General features: G+C 33.8%; 1 protein-coding gene across 1 annotated transcript in view; it reads left to right on the forward strand.

Annotated features, from left to right (window-relative positions):
* Nucleotides 1-23047, forward strand: part of LOC126884570 (histone H2A deubiquitinase MYSM1-like) — a 68117-nt gene extending 45070 nt beyond the window's left edge. Inside the window, exons 5-8 of the mRNA XM_050650551.1 lie at nucleotides 5464-5620; nucleotides 15236-15782; nucleotides 19537-19906; nucleotides 22791-23047. Of these exons, the coding sequence (XP_050506508.1) occupies nucleotides 5464-5620; nucleotides 15236-15782; nucleotides 19537-19906; nucleotides 22791-22904 (1188 nt within the window). The 3' untranslated portion in view covers nucleotides 22905-23047. The remainder of the gene's footprint in view (nucleotides 1-5463; nucleotides 5621-15235; nucleotides 15783-19536; nucleotides 19907-22790) is intronic.
* The last annotated feature ends 979 nt before the right edge of the window (nucleotides 23048-24026 follow it).

Here is a 24026-nt window from a genome sequence, read left to right on the forward strand (position 1 = left end):
ACTTAGTTTGGTTGATGTTTCATTGGAAGTTTCAAAAATTGTATAAAATATAATTCTCTTTATTTTTGTTTATGTACAATTATGTCGTAAAGTTAATAATAAATGAGACAATTCAATAATTATGCTTCCCCTCCGCTTCCATTATTTTCCCCCTTAACTCGGAGAATATTGATCGTATAAAAAATTGTGCCAAAGAAATTGTAGGAAATTGCATTTCCAACAATTTTCTTTCCCACCATTTATGTCGAAAAGTTGAAAATGCGGAGATATTAAGCAACAACAGTTCTCATTTAAAATCAATATGGCGGCTAATGCAACCGCGGAATTCAGTCGAGATTTTAAATTTACACTACTATTGGTCTCTCCTAAAGGATATAATTATAAAATTTGGGGCAGCTCGGAAACAAAATTCAATTCAATAATTATGCTCCCCCCACAACTTTTTACTATTTTCCCATGTAACTCGGAAAATATCAACCGCATGAAAAAAATTGTTAAAAAGAAATTGTAGGATATTATATTTTGAACAATTTTAGTTGAAAATGGCGTAGATATTGAACAAAAACAATTGCTATAAAATCAATCCGGTCTTACGCTCGCGCCATTACCGCATACGTACTACCTTAAATATTAATTTTAGCAAAAAAATGAAAGAAATCAAAATTGTGTAGAATTTAATTCTCTTAATTTTTGTATAGATACATATTTGTTGTAAAACTAATAATAAACGAGATAATTCAATAATTCAATAATTATGTTCCAACTGTCACTATTTTCCCCTCATAACTTGGAAAATATCGACCGCACGAAAAATTATAATAAATGAAATTATAGAAAATCGCATTTTAAACAATTTCAGTTTCTACACTTTTTGTCAAAAAATTGAAAATGGCGGAGATATTGAGCAAAAACGGTTCTCGTTTAAAATCAAGATGGCGGCTAACGCAACGGTGGAATTCAGTCGAGATTTTAAATTTATACTAATATTAACCCTCCCTAAAGATTAGAAAAATAAAATTTGGGGCAGCTCCTAATGCAAGGTTAGGCCTGTTATTCATCTAACCCGACTGGACTATTTCTAATAATATTTATTTGATGATTATATTAATTAGTAAATAGAAATAATAGTTATATCAAAGAGAGACTGGTATATGACAAAGTTGAGTTGAACCGCGACTTTGAGCCACCAAGAAAGAGGCGTAACTATTTTACTTACATTCTTTTTAGCACCGTTGCCAACTCATCATCATCATCATCAACAGCTATTCCATCAGTCGTCGAATGTAGGCCTACCTTAGATCTGTCCATTCATTTATGTTCATTGTTTTTTTGCATCGTTTTTCAGTCCATCTGGTTTGAGGTCTTCCTCTACTTCTCTTATTTGTTCTTGGTCGTCTATGGACGACCAAGAAGACCATTTTCTCATTGTATTTACGATCGCTGTGCTTAATGGTGAGCATTCTCTGTTCCATAGCTCTCTGAGTCACTTTGAGTCTCTCTGAGGCAAGTTTGTGGACTATGCAGTTGTAAAAAGCCTATGCTTCAGTTCCATCTGTCAGAACCGACAATTAGTGTAGGAAACAGAGGTTGAACCTTGCAAAATGGACATAAGTCCGGTTTTATTTTTTTTTCTGGTATACCAAGGGGTGCTTATTATGAGACTAACTTTTTCTTAAAAAATTTTGCCCCGAAACCCCCCTTTTCACCCCTTTAAAGGGGGTAATTTGTGGTTTTTGCGGAACGTAGCCCTTCCTGTACCTTTTGCAAAAAATTTCTTTTATAGAAATATAAAGATGACTATATTTTCTACGATTTATTTCCCAACCTTCCTGTACCTTTTGCAAAAAATTTCTTTTATAGAAATATGAAGATGACTATATTTTCTACGATTTATTTCCCAACAGCATATGTCTATCACCCACCGTTTAGTGGGGGTGGGGCCCCAAAGTTGACAAGTTTTTAAAAAAGATGTTTTGAAATTAAGAAGAAATCCTGTGGCAATTATTCACAAATAAGTGACTGATTTTTTGGTATAGGTTTCACTTAAGGGTAATTGCCCTTTTTTTAATTACAGGGTGTTACATTTTAAAAAACCCCTTTTTATACCATCTGAACCGTTTGTGATAGAGTAAAAAGACTTTTGGCAATTACCCATGTACTGGTGCTATTTACAAATTTGTATAATGCACCCCCATTTTTCCCCGGAACCACTCCAAAAAAAAAGAAGAATTAATAAAGAAAGTGATTTTCTTGGAATCCTTCACACACAATGCCCTTTATTAATATACTTTATATATCATTTTGTGCACGTTTATTACCCATGCATGTACACCAAAAGCGATTTCCTAGTGCAATCCCTGTAGCCAAAAAAAAATAAATAAAATGAGGGTTGAAAAAAAAATTTTTTTTGCTTTTTGATCCATATAGGCATATGTTTCATCAATAGTGTTTTTCAAAAATATCTATGGTTATTGCAACATCCCTGCGGAAACCACCCCTATCCTTGACAATATACTGCAGAAACTACTCCTATCCCTTGGGGAGCATGTTTTTACAATTTTCTCATTACCTATGCATTCTTTTTAAACAAAACTTATAGAAGGTTAAAGACCACTATTTACTCTAAAAATTAGGTCCTATTCATTTTTTTCGTATAAGCAACCGTTACGGCACAGTGGCGCCGTAAACCCCAGATATGCTTTGGCGGGCTCCAGTTTTTGTTTTTTTTTTTCGTCACCTGTTCGTTTTATTGATAAAGTACTTATGTAAAATAAAACAACACAGTGTAACCTATAAATTATGACCTATGGGGTCGTCCATTAATCACGTGATGTTTTTTTGGCAATTTTTAACCCCCCCACCCACTTGGTGAGGTTTAAGGCCACCTATATCACGTGTATTGGGACATTTAGTGATGTTTTTATGGACCCCTCCCCCCCTTTCGAGCCTCACGTGATTAATGGACAGCCCCTATGTACATTTTACATTCTTTGCGCCTTAAAGCCACAGTGCTGGCCTAAAATCAATTTTTGCATATTTTCGCCACCTACACGTATTTTATTGCATTAATACTACCTTAATAGCACAATATTCACCCTTAAGTGGTCGCTAAGCAGTGGCGGATCCAGGGAGGGGTGATGGCGGCGATCACCCCCCCCCCTCTCAAACCAAGTGATACTATATTTAAAGATTATAAAAATATTCATTTATTTTTATAAAAATACTTATAATATTATTATTGTTATAAGAATGGCATACTTTTTATGCTTCGAATAGCGACAGTGGCGGATCGAGCATCGTTAAGAGGGGGGTGCCAATTGGCTAAATTTTTATAAAAATAAATGAATATTTTTATAATCTTTAAATATAATATCACTTGGTTTGAGAGGGGAGGGGGTGATCGCCCCCATCACCCCTCCTTGGATCCGCCACTGCTTAGCGACCACTTAAGGGTGAGTATTGTGCTATTAAGGTAGCATTAATGCAATAAAATGTGTAGGTGGCGAAAATATGGAAACATTGATTTTGGGCCACCACTGTGGCTTTGGGGCGCAAAAAATGTAAAATGTGCATAGGTCATAATTTGTAGGTTACACTGTGTTGTTTTATTTTACATAAGTACTTTATCAATAAAACGAACAGTTGACGAAAAAAAAACAAAAACTGGAGCCCGCCAAAGCATATCTGAGTTTTACGGAGCCACTGTGCCGTAACGGTTGCTTATACGAAAAAAATGAATAGGACCTAATTTTTAGAGTAAATAGTGCATAGTAAAGAATGCATAGGTAATGAGATAATCGTAAAAACATGCTCGCCAAGGGATAGGGGTAGCTTCTGCAGTATATTTTCAAGGATAGGGGTGGTTTCCGCAGGGATGTTGCAATAACCATATATATTTTTGAAAAACTCTATTGATGAAGCATATGTCCATATGGATCAAAAAGCAAACAAAAATGTTTTTTTCAACCCCCCATTTTATTTATTTTTTTTTTTTGGCTACAGGGATTGCACTAGGAAATTGCTTTTGGTGTCCATGCATGGGTAATAATAACATGCACAAAATGATATATGAAGTATATTAATAAAGGGCATTGTGTGTGAAAGATTCCAAGAAAATCACTTTCGTTACTAATTCTTCTTTTTTTTTTGGAGTGGTTCCGGGGAAAAATGGGGGTGCATTATACAAATTTGTAAATAGCACCAGTACATGGGTAATCGCTGAAAGTCTTTTTTCTCTATCATAAACGGTTCAGATGGTATAAAGAGGGGTTTTTTCAAATGTAACACCCTGTGATTACAAAAAGGGCAATTACCCTTAAGTGAAACCTATACCAAAAAATCAGTCACTTATTTGTGAATAAATGCCGCAGGATTTCTTCTTAATTTCCACTACAGTTGGGAAAAATAATTTTTTAAAAAACATCTTTTTTAAAAACTTGTCAACTTTGGGGCCCCACCCCCACTAAACGGTGGGTGATAGACATATGCTGTTGGGAAATAAATCGTAGAAAATATAGTCCTCTTCATATTTCTATAAAATAAATTTTTTGCAAAAGGTACAGGAAGGACTACGTTCCGCAAAAACCACAAATTACCCCCTTTAAAGGGGTGAAAAGGGGGGTTCCGGGGCGAAATTTTTTAAGAAAAAGTTAGTCTCATATTAAGCACCCTTGATATACCAGAAAAAAATAAAACCGGACTTGTGTCCATTTTGCAAGGTTCAACCTCTATTTCCTACACTAAATATGTACTGATCGAAAGTTTTTGCTTTTAAAGTATTTGCTAAGTTTGATTTGAATACTTTTGATGCTAAGTAACATCTTCTATTTAAATCAGCCTTTAGGCTTTGATAGTTCAATTTTTTGCCCTAATTATATAGCTATTCGTCGAATAAAATTTATTAGACTTTTATATTTATATTTTGTGTCAATATAGTTTTGATGATTTAAAGTTAAACTGGCGAATTTACTTTCTTATAAATATTTACAGCGAGATTAACTTGCCAATTTATTCGAAGAGTAAGTATTTATTTGATAAATAAGCAAAATAATTATTCTTATTTGACGTTAGTAAAATGGAGAAATGTCAGTTTATTGGTCGAATAACTTTATTCATAGAATAAACTACTATTTGTTGTTGGTGAAACCGGCCCTCAATATTTTCTGTATTATTATTGTCAAGAGTTATATCTTTAGTTATATCTAGAGATTCGTTTGTCAGATATTTAGTTTTCGCTAGACTTATTTTTAATCATATTTCTTTTTATTTTGTATTTAGGTCCGATAGCTTTTTCTGCAGTTCTTCTTTTTTTTTTCTTCTTTTTGGACATTGAACCTTCGCGGTTCAACTCAGATTTATTTTATAGTAACCAAACCTCATCGGAATACCTGTTACATGTTTTGTTTACTCTATTTTATATACGAGTCCGCTATAGTTGTATGTATTTAAGAAAACTTTTTTTAGATCCGTACCCATATACTCAATGGTTGGTTAAAACGAAAACCAAAATACTTGAATAAGACTATAAGTCGTCAGGGTTTGAAAAATTTTGGTGATGTCAATTGTTTTGGAAGGGTTCATTACTTTTTGGAACAGATTGGTGCAATCAATTTTGGATGTGGTAAGTTATCTAACACTCATAATAATTATGGAAACAAATAATGTTAATATACAAAATTTAAAATATAGTGTAATCACATGCAATCTGGCGAGAAGAAGGTGCAACAGTCAGAAAAGGGCCATGGAGAAAATTTTCCTTGGCAACCTATTTATTTATAACATTTTTTAAACCAATTATAATAAATTGCCTTTAACATGTATTTAATGCAACTGTTGAATACAGACTGATACATCATCAAACCATTTAAAAATATAACTCTAATGGTAGTACATATCTTTCACATAGTTTTAATGAAAATTTTGTAACTCATAGCTTTATTGCCACTGAAAATTTTTACAATTTTATGGACAAAGCTTACATACAGTCAAAAGAAAAACATAATATAAATAACAAATAACAACTACAATTTACTAAAATTAGATAAATCGTCAATAATGTACAGTATAAAATATAAAAGCCAAGACAAAAACAATTTATTACAAAATTTATATAAATTGCAAATTGAACATACAAAAAATAAAATAAAATAGGTACAACATAAGGAACTGACAAATTTATGCTACTGCGTATGAAACCCAATTTTCTTAGTTATTCATTGAGAAATTCTTCTATTGAATAATATGGTCTTTTGGATAAATAGGCTTTTGTCATTTTACGGAACTTAGGGAAAGATGTTGCAGATTTAAGTTGTAACGGAAGATGATTGTACAGTTTCTTTGCGGAATATAATATAGATTTCTTTACTAACTCAGTGGATGGAATCGGTAAATAAATATTGTCAAGTCCTTTGTACTTAAAGGACGTAAGTATTTGTAATGAAATAATACTCGATGTAAAATACTTTATTTTAAAGAATTATGCACATGGTTTCCATTTTCTATCGCAGTATTAAGTATGTGACAGCTGTCGTTCAGATGACAGTAGTACCAACCTACATTCATGGTTAAGGGAGTTTTACACGAACATAACACCTCCTCCCTTGACCATGAATTACAAAAGTTAACTAGAAGTAAAAGTACTTACAAATTCAGTCTGGTAACAGGTTTCCTTACTCTAGTGGAACGCCTTAAAATGGGTTCCTCAGTTTCAGTTTGAGCCCCAGGTACACTATTCGAACTTTCCATATTGTTTGAAATTTCGGATTCATCAGTAATCACTTCGGTAGGTGGTGGTGAGACACTGTGCTCTGGAATTGATGCCTCCCTCGGAATCAAATTGTGAGTAATGGTATCCGGAATGTAACATGTTGGATTATTTTGAGATGGAGTATATTCCCCAATTTGCCGTATTTGGTCTACATGACGTTTCCATGTTCTACCATCATCTAACTGAATTAAATAATGCAATAACCCTAATCTGAGTACAATAATGCCAAATTGCCATTTAGAATGAAAATAATCCCTCACGGAAACCCTAGTTCCTATATCAAAGTTTCTTAGACTCATATCAGTATAGGTAACTCTATCACTACATGAAGGTTTAAGTAAATCTAATCTATTCCTTATTTGTCTTCCTAACATAAGTTCTGAGGGACTTTTACCTGTAACTGTATGTGGGCTTCTGCGGTATTGCATAAGTAGCTTACATAATTCAAACTCCCTGTCATTTCCCTCACTTCGCATAGCCCTTAAACATTTTTTTAGTATTTGGACATATCTCTCTCCCTGTCCATTAGTTGCAGGATGGTAGGGTGCAGTAAATTTTTGTGTAATTCCATTATCTTTCATAAAAGTTCTAAACTCATGAGAGTCAAATTGTCTACCATTGTCTGTAACAAAAACTTTAGGAATACCAAAAGTTGTAAAAATTTTTCGGCAAATTTCAATAGTAGTTTTTGTAGTAGTATTTTTTGTAAAATGAATTTCAGGCCATTTACTGAAGGAATCTACCAATATAAAATAATAACCTCCATTGAAAGGTCCAGCGTAATCAGCATGCACTCGTTCAAAACAAAATTTTGGTGGCTCCCATATATGAGAATTATCTTTAATTGGGTTGTTCTTGTGCTTATTGCACTCTAAACAATTTTTACAAAGTGACTCAATATCCTGGTCTATGTGAGGCCACCAGCAATAACTACGAGCTAAAGATTTCATTCTAACTATTCCAAAATGTGCAGTATGTAATTCTGTCAAAATTTTATTTCTCAATTTAGTAGGTATAACTACTCTTTGTCCTCTCATAATAACATCAGATTGTAATGAAAATTCAGCTTGATTTATATTGAAGCTAAATCGTTTATCAACAGGTTTTCCTGTTTTTAACCCAACAAGTAATTTTTTTAAGGTATGATCATTTTTTGTATGAAAAGCTAGATCTCTAATATTTGTAGGCAAAGTTTCAATTTGATTTATTTCAAAAATATCTGGCTCATCATGTGTGAAATTTTGTTCTGATTTTATAGGTAGACGTGAAAGTGCGTCAGCATTGAGATGAGAATCTGTATTTTTGTAACGAATGTCATAATTCAAACCTTGTAAGAAAATTGCATAATGTTGCATTCTTGTTGCACTTAAAACTGGTAGGCTTTTATCAGGTGCAAAAATTTGAACTAACGGTTTATGATCAGTGAGCAAAGTAAATTTCCTAGCACATAAATAATTGTAAAATTTTTTTACTCCAAAAATTATGCTGTAAGCTTCTTTGTCTATTTGTGAGTACCTTTGCTGTGTAGTAGTAAGAGTTTGAGAAGCAAACTGTAAGGGTCTCTCTGTACCATCTGAAAAGATATGTGAAAGTACTGCACCTACCCCATAGGGTGATGCATCAGTTGCTAGTACTAATGGTAAATTTGGGTCATAGTGACATAAAACATTTCTAGAACAAATGAGTTTTTTTGCTTTGTCAAACGCAGTTTGACAAGTATTCGACCATTTAAAATTGACATTCTTTTTAAGTAAATTATTTAATGGTTGTAAAATTGTAGAAGTATCTTTTAAAAAACGTCTGTAATAATTAATTAGGCCACAGAAACTCCGAACTTGAGTTCTGTTTGTAGGTATTGGAGCATTTGCAATTGCAGTTACCTTATCTGCACTAGTAGACACACCCGTTTTACTCATCTTATATCCACAGTAGTCAATCTCGTCTTTGAAAAATTCGCTTTTATCCAAATTTATATGTAAATTATGTTCAGATAATTTCTTTAAAACTTGTTCAAGTCTTTGTAAATGTAAGGTATTATTTGGAGCTGTAATTCTTATATCATCCTGAAATATTGAAATACCATCTATTCCTTGTAGCATTTGCTCCATTAAACGTTGCCATTTGGCAGGAGCACTAGCAATTCCAAACATTAATCGATTTGGTTGAAATAAACCTTTATGGGTGTTTAATGTAAGTAAATGTTTCATTTCATCTTTTATTGGCAAGTGTAAGTAAGCTTTCGTAATATCTATTTTTGTATATTTGTCCCCACCTGCTAATTGGGAAAGTAGGTCATCTGGTGTAGGTAAAGGGTATTCATCCACTTCAATGCAATGGTTTAATGTGATTTTAAAATCACCACAAATGCGTATGTCCCCATTTTGTTTAACTACAGGAACAATAGGAGTTGCCCAGTCCGAAAATGCTACTTTCTTTAAGACTCCCTGATTTACTAAGGACTCTAATTCTGCCTCAACTTTAGGGCGTAATGCAAAAGCTACAGGACGGGCCTTACAAAATTTTGCTTTAGTACCAGGTTTTAGATAAATTTCAGCCTCTAACCCTTTTATTTCACCAACTGACTTTTCAAATAAATGTTTATATTTATCTAACAAAGTTGCAATTTCAAAATTTTCATGTAGAATTGTATTTACCTGATGTAAATTGATTTCCAGAGCATGTATCCACTCTCGACCAACCAGTGAGTAGCCATCACCATCCACCACATACAACTTTAGAGTGTGCTTTAATTCCTGGTGCTCAACCTCCACTGAAACTAAACCTAAAACATTCAAATTATTTTTGCAGTATGTAGTTAATTTAACATCCGATTTTTGTAATTGTAATGCAGGAAAATATTTTTCAAATATATTTTTATTTATGATTGTAACAGCAGCGCCAGAATCAATTTCAAAATTTAAAATATTACCATTCACTTTTAAATTTATAAAAAATTTATCTTTGCAATTTCCAGCATTTACTTCTAAGACCTCTTGAGCAGAGTTTACTGAATTTACTTGCCTGTGTGAATTTTGTTGTGCCTTTAAACAAACTTTTTGAATGTGTCCGACGTTTTTACAAAAGTTACAGATTAAATGCTTTTTATTACATTTATCGGCTAAATGCGAGGTGTCTCCGCATCTATAACAAGCCCTATTACGGTTATTTGACATTGTAAAAGTATTATTAGGAGAGCTACTATGATTATTTACTGTATTATTATCATTAAATTTACTAGTGTTTGTATTTTTATGAAAACTTTTTGCTTTCGCATTTAAAACATTTATACTAGCCTGATTGTAATTATTGTTGTGAGAAAATTGATTACTATCCTTTTCTGAAGTTTCCATGCTTGCTGCAATTTCTACGGCTCGGTCCAAGTCCAATCCCTTTGTTTCTAATAGTCTGGCTTGAATCCTCTTTGACTGTAAACCAAAAACAAACTGATTTCGTATAGCACTTTTTAAATATGTGGAAAAGTTGCAGTTTATGGCAAGTTTCTGTAGAGAATGTAGGTATTCTTGTATACTTTCGCCTTCTGCTTGTCTTTTTGATTGAAACCTAAATATTTCAGCAATTTCAAGTGGTGCAGGGTTGTAAAAATTATCCATTAACTTAACTGTATCCTCATATGACTTGTCTTCAGGGACCTCTGGAGCTAGTTTATCGCACAGTGTATCGTATGCTTCCGACCCCATGTAATGTAGTAAATAGGGCAATTTCATTTCCTCTGGAATTTTAAAAACTTTGTATGCTCCTTCCAGCCGTTTTACCCACCTGGACCATTTTGTAGCTGTCTGGTTAAAAGGTTCAACGGAAAACTGGAATGTAGAAACTTGTGTAGACATTACTGGAGCTGTAGCAGGTGCAACTATCGCAGTTGTAGTCGAGGAACTCGTGTTTGTACCGGCTGTAGTTGGAACGTTGTAGTTGATGTAGTGTCTGTAATATTTGTATCCATTATCCTCGTCGCCAAATGTCAAGTCCTTTGTACTTAAAGGACGTAAGTATTTGTAATGAAATAATACTCGATGTAAAATACTTTATTTTAAAGAATTATGCACATGGTTTCCATTTTCTATCGCAGTATTAAGTATGTGACAGCTGTCGTTCAGATGACAGTAGTACCAACCTACATTCATGGTTAAGGGAGTTTTACACGAACATAACAAATATCAAAGATTGAATTTCTGGTGGAGTAAAGATGATTGGGCCTTGATGGAAAGACATGAAGATGTTTACGAATTAAACAAACCGTTTCTAGAATATATAAAGATGGAAGTGTTAAAATTTCGTGATCTCTGAAGTAACTTCTGCAATGTGTAATCTTCTGAGGCCAAACAGATATCTTATTGCCCTTTTTTGCAATCTAAAAATGACATCAAATTGAGCAGCTGTACTAGAACCCCAAAAAGGAAGACCATATCGAAGATGAGACTCGAACAACGAAAAATATGTTATTTTAGAAGATGCTAAATTGAGTTCCCTTGAGACAGATCTTATTGCATAGCAAGCTGAGGCGAGTTTCTTACTTAACGAATCGATGTGAAGGGACCATTTGAGGTTGCTGTCTAAAAAAATACCAAGAAATTTTACAGAATCAACGGTACTGATCTGGCTGTTATTAAGAGGCAAAGGTTGAAGAGCTCCTTTATAGGATAATGCTACTGTTTTATTTACGTTAAAAGAGAGTAAATTAGAGTCAGACCAGGTCTTTATCGTCAGTAGATCCGAAGTTATAGTTTCATGAAGAGATGCAATAGTTGAGTTGCTCCAAGTGATGCTGGTATCATCAGCAAAAAGAAAAATTTTCCCATTGATTTTTAAATTAGTGATGTCATTTATAAAGATAAGGAACAGTAGAGGACCCAATACTGAACCTTGTGGTACTCCACATACAACGTTTTTGAGACTAGAGTCAGTATCATTTGCTCTAACTAGTTGTTTCCTATTATTCAAGTAGGATTGGAACCAATTCAAAGAAATACCACGAATTCCATAGAAATTTAGTTTTGTAATCAAGATGTCGTGATTTACACAATCAAAAGCTTTGGCATAGTCGCAGAAAACAGTGGCAGTATAAAGATTATTGTTTAGTGCTTGGTAAACCTCATGTAGTACAGAAAACATGGCATCAGTGGTACATTTATTTGTTAAAAAGCCGAACTGATTTTGTGATAAAATGTTGTTATCAACGATAAAGGACATAAGTCGAGTTTTAATGAGTCTCAATAATTTTGGAGAGCACCGGTAGTAAGGCAATAGGTCTATAGTTGCAGGCATCAGATTTTTCGCCACCCTTATGAAGAGGAATAATAATGGCTGTCTTTAGGCACTCTAAAAATTTACCTTTTTCGAAGGAATCATTAATTAGTGAGAGGAGGATTTCCAACACATTTTCTGTGAGATTAGAGAAAATTTTTATAGATAGTCCATCAGTACTACAGGATGATTTGCTTTTGATAGATACTATTGATTGTTTGGATCAGTTCAGAGTTATCGACTGGTCGTAAAAAGAATGAATTCGAGACCTTTCTTGAATTAGGAAGGTAGGAAATGGGATCTTGTTGCGGCAAAATTGTTGATGTTATATTATTACTCACATTAACGAAGTAGTCGTTTAGACTTTCAGGATTTGGAAGGGAAAAGGATTGAGCTGTGTGAGTTTTATTTCGAAGATCGTTTATTATAGACCAAGTTTCTTTTGCAACACTTTTAGAGCTTCCCAGACGATTTTGATAATAGGCTTTTTTAGCTGACCTGACAAGTTTTAGATATGTTGTCCTGTACTTCAAGATATATTCAGTGACAGCAACATTGGTAGTAAATTTCTTGATGTATAGTAGTGAACGCATATTCTTAGCTGATATGCGAATACCTTTCGTAACCCAAGGTTTCCGATGTTTTGGCTTAATAGGAATTAAAGGAAATGCCTTATTGAAGATGTGGAGAAGCTTATCTAGAAAAACACTGAAATTATAGTCCACGTCCATAGAAGGAAATTGCCACTCAGAAGTTAAGCATAAATTTTGGAATTTACGAAAATTCTGGGCGGAAAAAATCCTACCTAAACGTCGGGTTTTTGAGGAGGGTTTGCTGAAGATGTTAAAATTCGTATACACTGCTTCATGATCAGACAATCCCGCATTAATAACTGTAGAGCAGACATCAAGGGGTGAGAAATCTGAGACAATATAATCGATTATGGTAGATGTAGTTTTTGTAATCCTTGTAGGAGAATTAACGTGCATTGAGAGACCATACGATTCAAATATGTTTGCCAGGGACACTTGGGTAGCACTAGCGGCAGCATAATTAATGTTAAAATCACCGCATAGAATTTTTCTGCTTTTTTGAGGCAGGTCATCTAACAAATTTAGCACGTTCTGAAAAAATAGTTCCACGGTAGAATCAGGTGATCTATAAATGCAAATAATGTAAAGATTAAGATTTTTATTATAAACTAAGGAAAACTCAAAGAAGGATTCACTTAACAAAAAGTCATATTTTGTTACCCGAGAAAAATCATTATTTCTAGAGAGAATCAGGGTGCCTCCATGAGCCGAACTTGGACGATCATACCTGGCAATTGTGGTAAATTTTTCTACAAAAAAGGCTCGTTAACTTCAAGCCAGTGCTCTGTAACCGCAACTATCGGAGGAAATCCTAATTCCTCCAGAAACAAAAATAATTCATCAGTTTTATTTCTTATATACCGAATATTAATCAGAACCATGCCAAAGTTGTCATCACTAAAATAATTTGAGGTTTCTAGTTCCTCAGAACACGTCGTGTTGTTTAAAAATTTCGCTTTAAAGAGCCAGTGGAATAATAACTTCGGTGACATTCTCTTGACTTTTGTAGGTGTATAATTCTTTCCGAAGTGATATAGGACCTATAAGCGGCAAGATCAGCTTCCACTTCAGCTAGGCCAATTCCATAGGCATGGTTAAATTCTAGAAGAACTTTTCGTAGTTCTTCAGTCTTAGTAGGTAGTCCTTCGGAAGCCAAAAAGAGTTTCACGCTGGTGTTGGTATATCCGTCGTAAAATACAGAAGCAGGCTGATCGTGAAGAAAAGCAAGATGTAGTTTAATTGCCTTTAAGATGTCCGGTTCCCTTAATCTTGCAAGAAGATATCGACTGTTCGAGTTATTAGTTAGTCTAACTCTTGGTGGTGTTAAAAGATCCAAATTTATGGATGGTTCCAAAGTATCTTTCTTAACAAAATTGATATGGGAACGGAAAGGCTCTTGAGATTTGCAAATTGTGATGGCCTGCTTGTCTGTAAATATATTGGTGTCTTCAACTTCATTTTTGTTGTTGCTTGGAATGGTAATTGGGTTTTGCAAGCTAACCTGGCTTTTGATGTACTTCGGATTCATAGTTTCTTCAGATGAAGTCTTTGGTTCAGAGTGTGGTGATTCTGTAGACCATTTAATGTTGACACCAGGTGGCCAAATTTCCTTATTAAATAATAAGTCGATAGATGGTTTGGATTGTATGCCTATTTTGAATGCGGAACCAGTTGCTGTGTTTGCGTCTTTAAGGAGAGCGTAACATCTAATATAATCCTTAATACCTAGTCTCTCTTTAATGTAGTGAACTATTTGTATAGGGGTGTATGCTGGGGTTAAATTACTGTTAACAACAAAATGACACTTATCTTCTGATACTTTTGATTTTCTTTCTGGATAGGTTTGGAAATGTTGAGGGTCTTCAGTTTGGGTGCTTGAAGTGACATATACTATCTTTTTTTTAAATACCTCTTTTTCAGTTTGTATCGCAGGTAGTTTGTTGGAAAGATTACTTATCTGATTAGATATTTCGCTGATGTTTTCAGATAGCCTTTGTAATCCCAATTTTATCTCGGATGAATTTGAGTCTTCAACTTGAACCTTAATAGTATCATTGGAACAGCCGAAAAAAACTGACGATATATTGAAGATATCTTGTTGCATTTGCCGTACCGATTTTAAAAGATATTCAGGATTCATCAGGCTATTTAATTTATGGATCTCGTCAATTTTTTTTCTAAGGTAATCCAATTTGCCATCTTTTTTTGTTAATAAATCGTATGTCTCCATGAAAACGGGCAAATTATCAGTCAATTTTTTAGTTAGTTGAATTAAGGCATTAAAGTTCTCTTGTGGTATCTGATTTTTTGATAGATTTGTTGTTTTTTCATTTAAATATCTGAGGCTAGGCGAATCACATAGTGTACAGAAAAATCTTAAATTTGAATTTTTTGGGTCCAGGAGAGTTTTGGTGATGGTCTTGTTGTTTCCAGAACATTCCATACAGACATTTCGCTGACATTCCCCAAAACAACGAAGCTTATTATATTTGTCATTTTCGGGGAATTCATGTAAACAATTCTCACGATGGTAGTTTGCCATGGTTATATTTGCCAATATAAATCCGTTATTTTGTTTTTAGTATTTTTTATAAATGTATTCATCTGCTTTCAGAACAAGTCAGTTATGAACGACCTCTACTAGAACTTCTGCAAGAAAGATTGGCACCCAAAGAAAAGAAACGGCAGGAAATAAAGTTAGCTTCAAAAGATATACCGTCTTCCACTAATAGAATCCGAATGAAACCGAAGTTTATTAATGACGGCGAGGGCGGATACACTATGTCGCACGATGAACATGGTCAAGTTATAAAGCACACCGTCATTAATGAAGATCCTGTAGCCAAACCAAAAGCATATATAAAGAAACCACCAATTAGATTAATATACTGCCGACCTTTTAGAGATGAAATAACCCAACCTTACACTATCAGGATCAGTCTATCAACTTTATTAATAATGGACTTGCATGCTCATACGTGTTTTACCGAAGTTATGGGCCTCATTGCTGGATATTGGTCTTCCCAAAACAAGATTATGGTCATATGCCATTATGAACCTTGCCTTAATATGGCATCTTCTACGACTCACTGTGATATGTGTCCAATTTCGCAAGCTAAGGCAGCCGATGCCATACACGGAAAAGGACTGGATCTTCTGGGGTATGTATTTGGGTGATTCTACACACAGCGGCAAAATTAACGGAACACCTTAAAAATGGGACATGTTAGCTGTCTCGAATTTCCTAAACCTGTTTTCCGTGAGTGATTTTTTTAGTATGTTATAGCCTTATTATTTAAGAATATCGTTGTGATAATATTGTTGCTAGACAGATAAATATCTTTTATACCGGGTGTAACAATCATACAAAGTTCGGAACGCCCTGTGGAATATTCTAGCATATATAAAATATTGAAATTAAAACTCGATTGTAGCCTTAGGCTTTCTTAACATTTTCTTTTTTTAATTCATTCGCTTATGTTCGATAATAAAAGAGTTATGTACTTTTAAATTACAAATGAGGTATGCCATTTTCGTTTTGATCAATATTATTCCAAATCTCGAGAGCTACTGTTTCTACCTCTTGTAAGGTTCTAGGAGGTGGCAAACGCTGTCGTAGACTTCTGCCAATTATGTCACACAAACGTTCGATCGGTTAGGATCTGGACTATGCGATGGCCGATTCAAAGTCCGAAGATTTACCTATTGGGACCGTGCAAGTTCGGCAAAGCGACCTCTATTTCTACGCTCTGTACTTTTATTCGCACTTTTAATTATATTGGCCAATTATATTAGTCCTGGTTGCTGGATAATTGTCAAGACCATAGTCCAAAAAAATATTAAGAAGAAAAAATAAGATGCAGGTTATGTTTAGCAAACGTAAACAATTGTATGTAGTAAATAAAATCAGTTATTAAAATGCAGTACTGCAAGCAAAATACAATTAATTAAATTTACCTTTATATAATAATTGCATATCATATCAATATTGTGGAGCAATATATAATTTTTCTGCGTCAATGACAGAAGGTATGAAATATACGTCAATTTGACAATATGAATTATTTAAGATAGTTGCAATATTTCTCCGCGACTCGCGCACGGTCGTTTCTCGTTTCCCTTTCCAAGTACTTGCACACCGCGAATTGTAAATATTCGATTACAGTTTGTGAAGGTCTTGCATTATCGTGCATTAGCAAAAAATTTTTAGCCGATAGCGTGGTAGCTAAGTCCTTCGCTGTGTAAGATTACTGCTTAAACACACTCATCGCGGGTCAAATTCCTTGTAGCGCGTTCCATTTCCACCGAACAAGAAAAAACGGACTTAATTGAATCTTTAAATAATAAATCTACTAATTTTTACGACAAACCAGACACAATTTGACTGTTAATAATTTGACATCTATTAAATTGGTAATTTCTCATAGCCTACTTTAGGCTTGTCTATTAAACTAAGCAGAAAATGAGGATTTATTGATGAAAAACATGGCTAGTTGTTAACGTACCTAAATTTTTTATTATTCAACATAGGCAAATGCACCAAAAAAGAAAATGTTAATAAAGCCTAGGACTACAATTAAGTTTTAATTTTAATATTTTATATATGCTAGAATATTCCACAGGGTGTTCCGAACTTTGAAGAAAAAACACAGTATGATTGTTACACCCGGTATAAAATGACATTTACCTGTCTAACAACAATATTATTACATTGATTTTCTTAAATAATAAGGCTATAACATACTAAAAAATCATTCAAATCGGACAACAGGTTTAGAAAATTCGAGACATCTAACATGTCCCATTTTTAAGGTATTTATTTAAATAAATTTATATATTTTATCATAAAGTATCAATGGCAAATAATATTTCAACAGAAGAAACTCATTTACATTTTCCTTAATTCTCAAAAAATTTATTCTTCGATTTGGCTGAAAATTTGCCCACAGATAGCCAAATTACAGGACTTGTAAGTGGTTAAAGGATTTTTATATTTTTGCGATAAAAAAGTTAACATGCAATAATATCAGAGTAAAAAATATATAGTTCAGCCGGGATAGCATTTGACCTTGCATTCCGAGCTGCTCAAAATTTTATTTTTCTAATCTTTAGGGGGGGTCAATAGTAGTGTAAATTTAAAATAAATTCCGCCGTTGCGTTAGCCGCCATCTTAGTTTTAAAGGAGATCCGTATTTGCTCAATATCTCCGCCATTTTCAACTTCAACTCGACAAAAAGTGTGAGGACTGAAATTGTTGAAAATGCGATTTCCTATAATTTCTTTAATTATATATAATATAATTATATATAATATATGTGGAAATATAATAATTTCCACAAATTTTTTGTGCGGTTGATATTATCCGAGTTAAGGGGAAAAATAGTGACAGAGCGTAATTATTAAATTATATATAATTGGTTTTATGACAAAAATGTACCTGTACAAAAATGGAGAGAATTAAATTTTATACTATTTTGATCTGTTTCATTTTTTTGTTAAAATCAATATTTAAGGTAGTACGTATGCGGTAAAGACGCGAGCGTAACACCTGATTGGTTTTATATCAGTTGTTTTTGTTCAATATCTCTTCAATTGACAAAAATGGTAGGAACTGAAATTATTCCAAATAAATCGCATTTACAATAATTGTACAATAATTTACAATAATTATTATTACAATTTTTTTTAACAATTTTTTTCGTACGGTCGATATTCTCCGAGTTAATTGTACTTACAGTAGACGCCTATATTTTTGAAACTTTTTTTATTGTAAAAACATAAAAATCCTTTTAACCTTCTGATGACCAAGCGGGGGAAATTGTGACCCCAGCGTATGTTTTTCTTTAATAAATTCAAAAGTATTTTCAATGTTTAACTCATTATTTTTTTATTTGACTTTAATATCATTCTAGATATCCTCATATTTTGAAATAAAAAAAATTCGCTATATTTTACGAATAAAAAATATATTCTGGAGTTGATGTTTAGTAAAATACCGTCTGTTACGTGTAATTCCAAGTAGTTTTACGCTAATGACGTCGACTTTGCAAAGTAACAAGACACTTACTCAACATACACACTACACATGACACTAATACTTACGTTTTGACTGGCTGAATGACATAAAGTCCATGCCATAAAAAAAAATAAAAAAAAAACTTCATTTTTTTGTTAATTGTCATTTTTAGACATTTTTGACCTGGGGTCATTTCCCCCCCCCCTTGGTCATCCGTGTAACAAAAAAAGGTTGGTCATCGGAAGGTTAATCACCTAAAGTCCTGTATTTTGGCTATCTGTGGGCAAATTTTCAGCCAAATCCAAGGATGTATTTTGAGAATTGAGAAAAAGTAAGAAATGGTGTTTAACGTTTTCTACACAAAAATTGCATCGAAAACATTAAAATAACTTGTTACAATGCCGTATTTTTAATGCCGTACATTTTTGAGTCCCTTCTGTTTAAACGTTATTTTTTCCACTGATATATAATATTATTATGATAAAATATACAAATTTATTTAAATCAATACCAAATCACTGTAAAATCGCTAAAAATTATACTTAAAACAATGCTATACACCAAGTTTTAAGCCGCGTCCTCACTGGTAAATTTTTCGTGCGTATTGAACTAATGGTTCGTCGCAAGAGTTTGCGTCGCAAATTTTTACCAATGAGGACGCAGCTAAAAACCGACAACCGATGGAGCGTGTGCGTCGTACACGTCCACATTAGCACAATTTACCTCGAGCACGCAAATATTTGCGACGAACAGCTGGTTCGACTCAAATTTTTACCAGTGAGGACGCGGCATTAGACAAATCGGAGATCCTCAAGTTTTTGTTTGAGTGATTGATATGAAATGTACCATTTTCATTTTATTCTTAAAAAACTCTTTTTATTGTGTCTATTTCATTTTAGATGGTTTCATTCTCACCCTACATTTGCACCTGAACCATCCAATCAAGATCTGGAAACGCAGCAATATGTTCAACAGTGGATTGGACAAAATAAACCCTGCATTGGAATGATTATGTCCCCTTTCAGCTTAAACGGTGCACTTATTGCTTCGCCCTTTAGATGTTTGATCGTCGATAAAAAAGTGAACTTTGAAGACCAATTAGTACCTTATAAATTTAAGGTTGACGTTGTAGCCGACGATTTTCACTTAGAAAATTTCTTTGTTGACTTGAGGAGAATTCTTAGAACAAATTTAGGTTCTGGAGAAGCGCATAGAATTGATTTTCTCAAACCCTGCTTCCAGAGTCCGAATATTACGTTTTTAGAAAAGGTATGTTAATTTATATAGTTCTTTCTCTCAGTTAATATACACTGAAAGATATTAAAATGAAAGGTATATAATATATGTATATCGAATAAATAGTAAAAGCCAATTTACTTTAGAAATTAATTCATCATTATCGTCATCTAAAACTTTTGAAAGTTCATATTCTCCTAGGTGTAGACGGTATGTAGTTCTAAAATCTGTAAAATGTTTTTAATGTTTAATGTCTCCTTCATACCAGATTAGGTTTCTTAAAATGGAAAGAACTTTGCCAGAACCAAATTATTCAAACTGATTCTTTCTAATAAGTAATTCCTGTTCATTTGGTACCCTCAATATATGCGAACGAAAGTATTCAACTAGTGCATATTACCATTTATCACATATGGCTCACAAACATGGACTTCACAAAGGAGAACATCGACAGGATATCCAAAACACAAAGAGCAATGGAAAGCTGGGTATTGGGATATGGATGCTGGGCATCGGTCTTAAAGACAGGAAAAAAAAACTCATGGATCAAAGAAAAAACAAAGGTGAACGATGTATCAAGACTTAAATGGAACTTTCCCGGCCACACTCTGCGGCAAAAAGATAAAAGGTGGAATACGCGAATTCTACACTGGCGACTATGGGAACAGAAAAGAAAGAGTAAGACCACAGATGAGATGGATGGACGACCTTAAGAGAACGGCAGGAAGGACTGGATGCAGATCGCCCAGAATAGAGATCAATGGAGATTAACAGGGAGGCCTGATGAAATAGATAGATAGATACCATACCTTCGATCATAGCGTAAGATTGATAGGACCCAGCTAATAAATGAAACATGTTGTATTTGTTACTCTTGAGTTTTCTTAAGCGCATATAAGAAAGTTTTTCAGTACCCCATGCATAGGTATATGTCCTTTTTGGGGTTTTATGCTTCTATCATTATTTCACGATGATGTTTTTAATTACAACGGTTCCTCTTTCCGTTATTTTAATTGGTTTAACTGACTGCCGTTTTCTTTTGCATTCGTTCTTTCATTCTTTATATGTGCTCTATATAAATTAGTTGTTAGCTCATACGAAGTAGGAATTCCAAAGAATAAATATACAACAGATATATCTTAAGATGTCGTAGTTTAGTCCCTCCCATTCCTTTGGGATGTATTAGCATTTAAAGATGGAACGAGATGGACAGTCAAATACAGAACATAGACTGGTGTCATGCAGAAGAACCTCGTAGAGACCATAGCAGAATTGGGTATCAACAATTTTATAAGACCATGCCCAAAGCGATACTACTCTCAACATCCATATGCGTAAGACATAATTAATGCGTAAGACTTTTTGGAGATAATCCGGCATACCAGGTTACCTAGGACTCGATTACAAGGAATGGGCCTCATTACAGATTATAACTAATGTTGTTCTGAAGCTATTTCCTTGTGGCATTTTTATAATCAACTATTTTCAATGGGAAATAAGCCACAATTTTACCAAAAAAATGATTTTATTAACGTTTCGACGCCCAAGTCGGGTGTCGTTGTCAAAATACAAAATAATAATCAGTATTATTTTGTATTTTGACAACGACACCCGACTTAGGCGTCGAAACGTTAATAAAATCTTTTTTTTTTTGTAAAATTGTGGCTTATTTCCCATTGAAAATTAATAGTAGATTATAACTAGGGCTGCTATTATTCTTTCCTTTATCAATTAAAGGTCCTCATCCAGCCCTACTCTCTTAATGAGCTTCTCATGTTGAGGCTGACACTGAAACTGATAATTATCTTCTCCCGTCGAGTTCATACGACTCGAAGGCTTATTGAGCCTACAATGTAAAGTCAGCAGCCCCACTATCGTCCTCGAGAGTCTTTCGATTGGGTGAATTCCCTTAATAAATTCTTTAACCTTTGTCCTGGTACATTTTTCCACCATTCCAAAGACTTTCCTTATACTCTTTTATAAATAGCTGCTGTTTTGTGTGTATTCGCAACCACAAAGCAATTCTCGTATACAACGTAGCCTTTGTGTCCCGGAAACCAGGCTAGTGTTAGTCTATTCCGACTTGCATCCTCGGAGGGGGTACCCAAAAAGTTAATAAAAGTGTTGAATCAACAGGCATAGGACTGGTGGCTTTTAGAGCTTCTTGACTACCGGTCTAGATCACGATTGAGTCATTCTCCACTTGCCGACATATTAGTTCCATAGGACCTTTTCTAGTGGCAACTTCTGCCTGGTAAATACGGTGTATTTACTAGCCCCTGTACCTTTATCAGTTTTGGAGCCGTCTGTATACCAGCTTGAGTTTGTCATAACTGGCGGACCTGTTTCTTAATCTTCGCTCTTTGGTACTATGATATTAAAGTGTTCATCAAAGCTGTACCTTTGATTCTGTCTACAGGCATGACCAGAACGGGGCCCGCCTGTAACTTGATAGCTTTACTAGCCTTGTTTGATCGGATTCTTGCTTTATGTTTATAGGAGCTTGACCGTGTATTAGCATGCGTATGTTTGTTTTTGGCTAGTCCCCATTTCTTCCCACACAGTCGTTTACATCTGCTAATGGCCATTGTAGTCTTCTGTGGGATATTGTTAATACATCGACTGTGTGTCGATTCCACATCAGTTTCTGGTCAAATATTGCACCCAAGTACTTGGCCTGACTTACTCCCCCGGGGTCTGTAGATTTAAATAATCTTTCTAGTCTCTTTTATGGTAAATAGAAAAACGTATTTTTGCGTTGGTTCTGAGACTCGTTTCTCCCAAAGTTAAAAATTATCAAACCACACACAACAAATATTTAATGTCTGCCTATTTAATGTGAAATTTAATTGATTTCTTAACTATTATCTTTTATACTCCATTATATTAAAAATTAACCTATGCCTTTTATTTTTAGTATATCACCAGCGTCCGAATGCATCTAGCCAAATTGGGAACATTGTCCAAATCGACGTGCGAAAGCGCCGTTAATGGAATAATTTCAATATGCATGGAACATAGTTCAAAATGAAATTTAAGTAATTCGTTATTCATTCGTTTTGTTTTGTAATATGCAAGAATACTCATTGTTTCATTTCCACTTCATTTGCTTTTTAGTTTATAAGTGCGTTTTTTCAAATTCTAAATAAATAACGCAATAATATACTCGGAAAATTATTTTTAATTGTAACTTTCGTGTAATTTGACACAGTATTATCACCTTTGAGGACAATAACTATTATCTCCTACCTGTACATACTATACAGGGTGTCCCCGAAAATAGTGCGTTCCTTAAAGGTATAGGTAGAATGCACCATGTAGAGCAAAAAAATCTTATAACATTTTTTTTCTAAATGCAACTGTTTGGCTAAAAAACCAAAATACATTTTGGTATGCAAATTGAAATCTGACAACTATGTATACAAAAATCTAAACATAGATAATAACAATTCAAAAATAGTTGCAGCATTTTAGCCATAAGTATTTACATTAAACTCTGTCTTCATCATGAACAAACAAACAAATTCTTGTTTTGTTGGATTTTCAAACATGTTGTGGTACAATTATTTTGCAGGTGTACCTGTCTGACCTACATTTGTGGTGTCAATAAACTAAATCACAAACAGTTCTTGTACAGTGATGCCAAATTAGTTAATTTTATGAAAATAAAAGTTCGCTTATATGGAGAACAATGTAATTTTTTTTTGGAAACGGTTAACTTTAGAAAAAAAGAATGTGTGTGTACTTTGTACGCACGTAAGAAGTTATACTTCTATTATATGATTATATGATTATATATATTATAAACACACAAAAACACATCAAAAATGCCACAAATGATTTCTGAACATTAATTGTCGGAAAATTTTTTAACTAAATACGTATTTTCTGAAAATAAAATTATATAATAAATATACTTACAATCATAAAATGTATAAAAAAAATAAAAGTTTCTATTGGGATTCGAACCAACTTACCAGCGCGGCTGGTATTGGCGTTATATTGGGGTTCACTCGCATTAAATGCTTCGCCACGGAGACAGTGTGTCATTATGTGCGAAGATCGACTAAATAAACGGATTAAACACATTTTTGAATTATGTAAATCAAATTATTTTGATTTTGAATTGAAATGATTTAGAATTGAAAAAATA

This window comes from Diabrotica virgifera, chromosome 5 (assembly GCF_917563875.1).
Source record: "Diabrotica virgifera virgifera chromosome 5, PGI_DIABVI_V3a".
In the NCBI taxonomy this organism is placed as follows: domain Eukaryota; kingdom Metazoa; phylum Arthropoda; class Insecta; order Coleoptera; family Chrysomelidae; genus Diabrotica; species Diabrotica virgifera.